General features: G+C 37.2%; 3 protein-coding genes across 7 annotated transcripts; 2 read left to right on the top strand and 1 right to left on the bottom strand.

The window, feature by feature from the left end:
- Nucleotides 1–2,345: 2,345 nt before the first annotated feature.
- Nucleotides 2,346–5,586, top strand: LOC136418401 (homeobox protein Mohawk-like). Of its 4 annotated transcripts, none has more exons than XM_066404463.1 (5): nucleotides 2,346–2,775; nucleotides 4,257–4,416; nucleotides 4,476–4,742; nucleotides 4,921–5,297; nucleotides 5,491–5,586. In XM_066404463.1, exons 1-4 carry the CDS (start codon nucleotides 2,699–2,701, stop codon nucleotides 5,287–5,289), a joined length of 873 nt encoding a protein of 290 aa, XP_066260560.1. In that variant the 5' UTR covers nucleotides 2,346–2,698; the 3' UTR covers nucleotides 5,290–5,297; nucleotides 5,491–5,586. The 4 variants fall into 4 exon arrangements, with proteins under 4 accessions (XP_066260560.1, XP_066260552.1, XP_066260577.1 ...); XM_066404480.1 differs by adding an exon at nucleotides 3,135–3,214 and having other exon boundaries at nucleotides 2,355–2,775; nucleotides 4,921–5,586; XM_066404472.1 differs by adding an exon at nucleotides 3,116–3,214 and having other exon boundaries at nucleotides 2,458–2,775; nucleotides 4,921–5,586.
- LOC136418389 (WD repeat domain-containing protein 83) lies at nucleotides 5,419–7,216 on the bottom strand. Of its 2 annotated transcripts, none has more exons than XM_066404439.1 (6): nucleotides 7,062–7,216; nucleotides 6,782–6,955; nucleotides 6,416–6,712; nucleotides 6,254–6,362; nucleotides 5,896–6,192; nucleotides 5,419–5,735 (listed from the first exon to the last, which is right to left on the bottom strand). In XM_066404439.1, the coding sequence occupies exons 1-5, from the start codon at nucleotides 7,126–7,128 to the stop codon at nucleotides 5,913–5,915; spliced, it is 927 nt and encodes a 308-aa protein (XP_066260536.1). In that variant the 5' UTR covers nucleotides 7,129–7,216; the 3' UTR covers nucleotides 5,419–5,735; nucleotides 5,896–5,912. The 2 variants fall into 2 exon arrangements, with proteins under 2 accessions (XP_066260536.1, XP_066260540.1); XM_066404443.1 differs by having other exon boundaries at nucleotides 5,419–5,707.
- Nucleotides 7,217–7,528: 312 nt separating this feature from the next.
- RpS8 (ribosomal protein S8) lies at nucleotides 7,529–9,467 on the top strand. Its single transcript, XM_066405327.1, has 4 exons — nucleotides 7,529–7,618; nucleotides 7,959–8,341; nucleotides 8,776–8,905; nucleotides 9,311–9,467. Exons 1-4 carry the CDS (start codon nucleotides 7,615–7,617, stop codon nucleotides 9,418–9,420), a joined length of 627 nt encoding a protein of 208 aa, XP_066261424.1. The 5' UTR covers nucleotides 7,529–7,614; the 3' UTR covers nucleotides 9,421–9,467.
- Nucleotides 9,468–9,524: the final 57 nt, after the last annotated feature.

Here is a 9,524-nt window from a genome sequence, read left to right as displayed (position 1 = left end):
TTACGGCGGCCTCGTGTTAGAGTGGTGGCGTTGATTTAGTGCGGTAAATATTTGTACAATAACCTGTGTCGAATTGTACTGAAGCCAACAAGTTCAGAGTCAGCGGCGTCCGCTCTGTGCTCGTTGACTGCGATACCATCGGTTCAGTAGAAATTTTAGTATTTTCAATACGTACATTCATATAGAGGGTGTGCATTTTTTCGGTTCACCGATGAGAATCTCGGTAACGATGAAAAGTGCGGTAAATTGGGGTAAAGTTGCACAATTTAGAGGTCAAAATATGCCGCTTCAAAGTTCGAAATTGTTCATTTTTTTTTTTTGTTATAACGTCTCGCGCACTATTAGAGCTTGTTGGAGTGGTGGGACGACATCCTATTTTCGATTAAAATGAACTAAGAATAACATTCCCATTTTACTAAGCACTGCAATGAAAGCTTTTCTTGACAATTTGGTGACGATATTTGTCTGGGAAAAAAATGTAAAAAAAAAAACAAAATAAACAGTGAACCGAAATTCCTCTTCTTAATCGCTAAAGAGTAGCAGTTTTTTGCGTTCCAAAAGGTCGATTAGAAGTAAGTGGTGGGTGATTTCTGTGTGGTATTTCTTAGCGTTTACCTTCCTTTTATGTGTCCTAAGTTGACCTCTTCTTCAAACATAGCTGAATATTATTTATAACGTATTTTATCATTTTGTAATTTATTTATGGGTGTAAGTGTACAAAAATGGCGCAAATGTCGCTTCTTTGCTGCCCACTTGCCAAATGACCCTGGGTATCTTCGGAAAATTGCATTTTGATTTTTCCAGTATACCTTCTCCGCATGTGGAGAAAATGAATATTTCGAGACTAACGAGAACCATCTAATTCGTGGGCAGAATTATGACATGCATGAAATGCGTCGCAGATCTTGAAATGTCGATAAATTGTACTATAGACAGGACAATTATGGCCCCGTTTGTAACCATCGTAATTCAGGTCCCATGCGATATGGGCGAAAGAGCGACTGCGTGCTATATTCGATGAGAAGGGCAAATTTCAGTGCATCTGAAACAGCGTTCTTTTTCTAGTAGGCGCACTAAGACAAAGAGCGAAAAAGAGGTTAAACCTGTATAATGTGGCGATTGTTAAGTGTATGCGGGTCCCACTTTTATGCGGTAAACGTATTGGTCAATTAACACAGGGCTATGGATGGACTTCTGCATTTATCTCACTACTAATAAATTATAGACAGGCAGAAGCGCTTTATTGTGCAAAATCTTACAATTAGAAGCATAATTTAATCGAAACTCTTTACATATGTTGTATACAGGGTGTTCGCTTCTGGATTCAACCATGGGGGATCTGGGCTACCATAAAAGATACGAGGTCGATTAAATTAGTGCAAAGTTGGACCATTAGGAGCTCAAGAATATGCCATTTTAAAGTGTTTTTAAAATTTCCATGACTTGGAGGTATATGGAAAAAGCTGAAATATTGGAAAAAGGTTTTACTTTTTTTTCAAATTATTTGACGAAATAATTCAAAATGATTGATACGTCATCAATCCAACTTTCCCTCTTCCATAACGTGACTACGTCATATTGGAAATCCGCCGTTTCGATTTTCTACAACCACCGTCAACTTCGGCTTTTCTTATGGAGCCACCTTAAGTGTTTACATTTTTTAATTCAGGCCTTTTTCTGACTACGGTAACGATCACATGTTAACCCACGTTTTTCAAGTGAGGAGACACGAAATATGTTAGAAATTTATTGCGCTTCGCATCGAAATGTGTAAGTTACAGCGGTATCCACAAAACCAACAACTATCTCAAAACTATTTTCCACTCCTTTAGAGAAATTTAAGCGAGTTTAGTGTATTTGGTAATTTCTATTAAGTTGGCCAGCAAGCTCGCCAGACTTTTCCCCATTAGATTATTATTTATACATTGTTTTTGATATTAACACTAAACTGTAAAACTGAACCCTCAAACGTGATACATCATTGTAATCAGAAAAATAGGCTAAATGTATCAATGTGAAAATACAAGGTGGCGCCCATAAGAAAGAATAAAGTTGAAATCGAAAAAAATCGAATTTCAATGATATCGCCATGTTATAGACGAGGAAAAGTTGCACTAATGAAGCGTTAATCATTTTAACTTATCTTACCAAATAACTTGAGGAAAACATAAAAATATTTTTCCGAATACCCCTGAAAGCAATCGGATTTTTGTTTTAATTTTTAAACGGTACACTCTTGATCTCCAAATTGCGCACTGTCCCTAATCGAATCCACCCCGTACCTTTTATGGTCACCCAAATCCCCAAGGTGAAGTTCCTGAAACGGACACCCTGTACACGTATTAGCTATCAAAGTCGAACAGTTTCAACACGTAACGACTCTTACACATTCCTTAACTGAAATTAAAATACACACGAGGCTCCCTTTATGACGATTGTGTACAGCAGTACAGAAACACGAGACTGCAGACCTGACACAGGTGAACCGCACTCTGCCAACTTCTACAGACTTAAGCACGATCGGTTATACTTAAGTAACCCCAACCTATTGACAAACAACACATTTAACTACCTCCAAGCAAAACGAGATATAGAGATCAAATTATAAAAACAACGTCGCGGGAGACTGAAAGATCTGAAAATAAAACAGCATCCAAATGTCTCAGGATTGTGTAAGTTCAGTTTCACACAAACTTTTATGGTGTTTATACAGATGATTTCACATGAAATCGATTTTTGCATGACCCCTTCGCGTCGGTACACCCTCGAATCGAGGTAAGCGATATTGGTGTGCAGTTTTAATGGAATTTCGTGGATAAACGAGCTAAAACAAGTAGGAACGTGGCCGACCTGACTCATGTTTTCCATATAACTTCGCCTTAAATCATGTTTTGCGGTTTGCGGCCACGTGACGGATTTAACTCGTGTGAAAATCAACTCAAAGCCCTCGCTGAGGATACAATCCTGGATATCACCGGCTTGTACGAGCAAGATGTGAAATTTATAAGTGAAAACAGTAATTACATGTATTAGCAATATGGCCACGGAATCTTGTTTTTGAACTTTATCCAACATATCTATTTTTACTTCGTTTATGACATCTTTTTCGACTTAGAAATCCACTATTTTAAAAGAAAATCAAAATGGACTTCCAGATGGGGGAATGTTCCAGGGAAAAGGCGAAAAGGCCGGTTCGGAACAAAAAAATTAACAGGTTTGGGACGAGTGGGAATTATTTGAGTTTGGCTTGGAGTTTTATGTGTTTTAGCTTAGTCAGAGTAACCAAGATTTAGTTTACTTCCATTGAAAATCACTTAAATATGTTTTATTACATGGCAACCTTACATAATTTGGCCTTCAAGCGGGAGGTAATACTTGAAATATACCTCAAACTGCATATGTAATCGTCACCGGTACTGAGCCGTTGATGAAATCCGATACTGCTGATCTAAAAATATTTGAAAAAATGTGCGATTTTTCCTCCCTTATATGGTACATACCTTTGCACACCATAAAAACACATACAAAGCACACAGGTATTCTATTCCATATACAGGGTATCCCACATAAAGAATGTACAGAGATGCGCAGTTGATCAAATGGGAATGTAGTTGCGCACTTCAAAGTATCATAAAATGCTGTTTGGGAGCTAGAAAAATTTTCGCTATGCTAGTGGTACCGTTATTAGTACTATTATAAATGTGGTATATTAGACAGAATAGCTTTGTAAGGGGGCAGCTATAAAATACATCAAAATTCATCATAAATATTTTTAAGAGAGACAAGATCAAATGATGCAAACCCTTTCTTGACATTTTGGTGGCAGCTTTACCTAGGTGTGAAATTTCATGGAAGTCACACAACGGATCTACGCCTTTGCTTCGGTTTCCTCTCTTGATAAACTTTCCAGGACTCTACTCCATCGGTCCTTATTGACACACTAATCGATGAATTCAAAATCCAACGAGGCTCGCGAATTTAATTTAAATCATGCAGGACCGTATTTGACAGGGACTGATGTATTACCCGCCTCCGTCGTAGGTGACAAAAAATGGCACAGGGCAAATTATCAGTCATTTTAAAATATCTTTTTATGTGAAGTAAAGGGAAGTAGAAGAGTTAGAGCTTTATTTGCATGGATAAGAACACAACCCTTGCTAAATTGAATTAATGGATGACTTTTTCCCTCTTTCAATAACGCACCTCTAAGTAGGTTTTATCACGATTTGCCTGCTCTAATGGTCTATCGTTTGCAGAAGGGCATATGGCGATGAAAAGCGATCTCTGAAAAGACTGTTTACCCCTGAAATCAAGCGCTTCCTCAAAGACTGGCTGATCCGCAGAAGAGACAATCCATATCCAAATCGAGACGAAAAGAAAATGTTGGCTGTGCAAACTGGACTGACATATATTCAGGTAAACATGCAGTATTTACATCACCATAGCAAGGATGGCTAGGCTTGCTGTGTTTGCAGGTCTGCAATTGGTTCGCTAACTGGCGCCGAAAGCTGAAAAATGCGGGTAGAAACCCCCAAAGGAAAACTTGGGGAGACCTTATAAAAACATACAACAGTCAAGTGCAAGGCAACGTGGAGCACTTTAGTATATGTTCAGAAGACAGTATCTGGGAGGAGCCTGAATGTACTTACGACGATGCCGAACTACAGAAATTCGAGGAGCAGTTCGCTAAAACCCAATTAGACCACAACTATGGGAAGTTTTATAATAACAATAATAGGCAAGTGTAGCAATACAGGTCGGCAACGATAGTGGCGAGACCAGTGCAAAATTAACCTTGTATAACTCAAAGAAATTAACCCCCAGACTAAATTCTTACTGGCATTGGTCTCGTTTGACTCATGGCTATTCGTAGCTATTCAAATAATTGATTCCCCTTATCTCTCTCAAACTTGTAGCGAGTCTCAAAATCAGTGCTACTTTGTGAGTTCTACAACCGAAGCAGACCAGGACAATCCCTTCTCTCAACCTGCGAACAAATACAAGAACCATATCATGGAAAAGTATATGCGCGACTGTCAGAGTTCGGAACTGTCTGGTGCTGAGGCAGCGGAAACTGACAAAAACTCAATGATTGCCAGGTGGCTGCAGAGCGCCGAGAAATTTAGGCCGAACGAGGGGAACTACAATATTGACTGGTCTTTCAACAAGTCGCTAAAAAAGAAACCTAATAAAATCGATTGTGATATGCTTTTGGTTCATGGGAAAGAGGAGATTGATGCGGCTGAGGCTCTGACGTCGTTGGCTAATTCGAATAATCATCACACGTAACACAGAGGGTAAGAAAGATTCATTTTTGTATTAAGAAAAAGTATTGTCTTTAGGAACTCTACATCTCTATATCACGTCACTAATCTACCTAACTAATTTAATATGTACTTCTACATATAAATTACTCCATTATAAAAAGTTTAATCTTTTATTCTTATTGTAGTCGATAGTTAGCGTATTATTTATTACGTATTGTTACAGTTACGTCGATAATTTGATACATACATATGCATGGTCTTCATGGTGATTTTCTTGCTCAATAACGTATAAAATAAAAACTTTCTGTATACAGTATTATTTGAAAGTGATTTTCTTGGTCAAAACTGCTGATATTATTCTCAAAGCTAGTATTTCGGCGGCACAGTTGTTGGACGCAAGCGCTGTAGCCATGCGTTGCCTTCCGGGATTTGAAACACGGCTGCGGGCAGACAAAACGTTGAGATTTTCTATAATAAATTAAGAGAATTTCGTTTATCAGCTGAATCAACAGCACAAACCCATGTACTAATTTTTACATCACAAAATAGCGCACTTTATTACTGAAATAAATTCCATTTTCTACGTATTTTTAAAAGTAATTTCCTAGACCTCCAGAAGGAAACTTACTTTCATCTATGATTGTATCAATCATTTTCTGTCGTCTGTTGATCTTCCACCACATCACTAGGATTTCCCCAAAGCTTAATTGTGGTAACAGAGGCGGTAAGAATAATGTCTTTCTTGGGATGAACACTCAGAGAACTTAAAGCCTTATTCCTATTATGGACAAATTTGTGCTTCACTGCCGTTGACACCAAATCCCAGCACCAAAGCTCCCCGCTGACAGAGCCACTTAAGACATAATTGTCATTGGCCATAAGGTCACTTTCAATACTTAAACCGCCGATTTTGTGGCCAGTGTATCTGAGGAAAGCATTTATCTTACTTTTAACAGCAAATTAAATATTTTAAAATTGACACATACTCTCCAAGTAGCTCACCACTATCCTTGTCCAGTAATCTCACCACATTGTCAGCTGAACCAACTAAAATACACTGGCCATCCCGGGAGAAAGTGGCAGATGTTATGGCAGCTATATGTAAATAACACTATAATGACTTATATTTCAATCAACACTAAACTTACCCCCAACAAAATCAGCATCACATCTTCCATTCCTCAAATCATACCGTCTAACTGAGCAGTCTACTGATCCAACTAGAATTTCATGGTCACTAACTCTAATGGAAGAAATGCAGTCTTTTGCCTCTTTTAGAATCTGGAATGGAGTTTGTGCTCTTGATCTCAAGTCCCAGCACATCACAGTGTTATCTAGACTGCCAGAAATTGCCACAGATGACTCTTCGTTGAATTTAACACAAGATACTGTGGCTGCGTGACCTCGGAGCCTGCGTAAAGGCTGGCCAGTTGACACATCCCATACTAGAATCAAGTAGGTATTTAATATAGTAATAAATACCAAATGGTGACAGGAAGGTGTATACACAATACCTATTATGGATTTATCAGAAGAACATGAAAGGATTTGGCTGCTGTCGCAGGAACCACATGCATCTAACACCTCATTTCCATGACCCCCATAGGTCTTCAGTAATAGTTTACGATAGGGATTCCATAGCTTTATCTTTTTGTCAGATCCACATGTCATGCAATAGTAACCGTCAACTGAAAGGGACAAATCAAGTTTCAAATTAATAAATTAAGGAGGATCTATATTCTCGATCAGGTTAAATATTGTAATATTCATTTTGTATTATTACAGCATACACACCATTAAACCGAACAGCTCTAATCCCACCTTGATTACAGTCGATATTATTTATGCACTGAATATCCATTTGAGTTTGAAATTAACTCTCTTATTCGAAAATTTTCATTCATTTATTCCTTTAGATAATTCACTTAATATGAAAAGTAAACAGAAAAACCTTCAACCATCATTTTTTGAAACATAACCCCACAAAAACAACGCGAGGATCTACGAATTAGATCAACTCTGAATGATGGAAGGTGTGTCTACCAATCGACAAAATAAAAAAACGATAGACATGCTAACCAACTTAATTTTATAATCAAATGTATTTGACAGACGACAGAAGACACTGTGAAAAATATCGATATGTAAATTGAGATATAAATACATATCGATATCGATATAAAAATCGACTTATAAATACATATTGATATATATATGTGTATATTCACAAACATGCACGTCATTGTCGTTTGTCCGTCAGTCAATTTCGGATAGTTGATATTTACTTGACATATCCACATCTTCTATCTCGTAATCTTAAGCTCTCCTTTTCAAGTTCGTTTTCAAAATGGGTAGGTGTCTAGAAGAAGGTTTTCTTTAAATATCTAGTAAAAATTCTTACATCCCGGTGTGAAAATTGCATAAAAATATTCAACCAGGTCGTAGGAAATCGCCACAAAAAATATTTTTCCATAAAATAGAATTGTTGGGTCTAAAACTGATTTCTTAGGATTATAACCTCTCTAATAACTACTACCTACAAAAACACTTTCATGATGATACTTTAAAGAAATGTTGTCTGATGTGTGTGCTGACGACTAAAAAACATCCCACAGCGATCTGAGCCTCTCCAGATTGCCCACAAATCAATACGAACTTCATGGCAACATATTACTTAAAAATGCTTTTTAGGTATTAGCCGAGACCATTGGCACAAACGAAGGGCCACTGGTGGGAAAAGGAAGCCTTTGAGAAAGAAGAGGAAGTTTGAGTTAGGACGCCCAGCTGCCAACACAAAACTTGGCACTCGTAGGGTGCACTATGTTCGCACCAGGGGAGGTAACCTTAAATACAGAGCTTTGAGGCTGGACACTGGAAATTTTGCTTGGGGAAGCGAAGGTACCGCCAGAAAGACCCGTATTATTGATGTTGTTTACAATGCTAGTAACAATGAGCTGGTCCGCACCAAAACATTGGTGAAGAATGCCATTGTCGTCATTGATGCTACACCTTTCAGACAGTGGTATGAGAACCATTATATTTTGGCTGTAGGAAGGAAGAAGGGTGCTAAATTGGTAAGTGTTTTATTAAAATTTGTTTTGGTATCTAAAGTCAGACTTTCAACGGTAGGGAATTTGAAATATTTCATTCTCGATTAAATTTACAAAAAATCTGTTTAAAAATCAAGGCAATTTACTTGTGTCTAAAATGTCTAAAAATAGTGGAATACCAAATATATAAAACAGTCATTGTGGAAGAGGAACTCAAGTGGTAAAAAAAATAAGAGTTGCATACCATTTGCAACATAATCCAAATTCTGCATAACAGACACTAATTTTATACTTGTGAGGACTTGCATAGAGGTTTCTCAGTGATGTTATAATGCGTGTCATCTGATTTTGATGATTACATTGGCCAAAAGTTCTGAGCATATACGCTTCCTAAAGCAAAATAGTAATTCAATGAGCTTTATCCTGGCCACATAACTAACTATTCAAATATTTTGCAGACTCCTGAGGAGGAAGCACTCTTAAGCAAAAAAAGAAGCAAAAAGGTACAAAAGAAGTACCAAACAAGGCAAAGGTCTGCAAAAGTTGAACCAGCTTTGGAAGAGCAGTTCCAGACTGGAAGATTATTAGGTAAGGCTAGGTATCTAATGTATGATTCAGTGTAAATTTTAATGCCAAATTTTTGTCCTTAAAAAGCCAGGGGTACAACTAGCAGTAGCTATTTATTGCTTGACTATTACTAATTAATACTAATATGCAATAATACCAAAACACATTGAAATTTGCTATTTTTTGACACTAGTTACTTATAATTTCATGTTTACAATATCTTGTTCCATACATTTTTATTCACACTGTACAAACTTCACATGATGATAAAACATTAGCGAGAACATGTTTAAGTGAGCAGTTTGTTTTAGACTCTTGCTATGTTCTATGACATGCTTGTCATAGTTACTCTGATTCATTAGATAATCCAACATTTTTCAGTTCTAATAGGAGATAATGTGAACTAAAATAGTCTTTTTTTTTCAGCTTGTTTGTCTTCTCGACCAGGACAGTGCGGGCGAGCTGACGGCTATGTTCTTGAGGGCAAAGAACTAGAATTCTATATGAGAAAAATTAAGTCTAAGAAGGCAAAATAAAATTATTTTTTCTTGCTAGACTTGTACAAATACATGCTTGTACGTTATGTGTTGTTTTATTTATTGGGATTTTTGGAAATTATGAAATATCAAAATCCTTCCTT

The sequence above is a fragment of the Euwallacea similis genome, chromosome 2 (assembly GCF_039881205.1).
Source record: "Euwallacea similis isolate ESF13 chromosome 2, ESF131.1, whole genome shotgun sequence".
NCBI classification, from domain to species: Eukaryota; Metazoa; Arthropoda; class Insecta; order Coleoptera; family Curculionidae; genus Euwallacea; species Euwallacea similis.
Note: the sequence above shows the minus strand (reverse complement) of the source record. Positions and strands in the feature narration are given on the sequence as shown.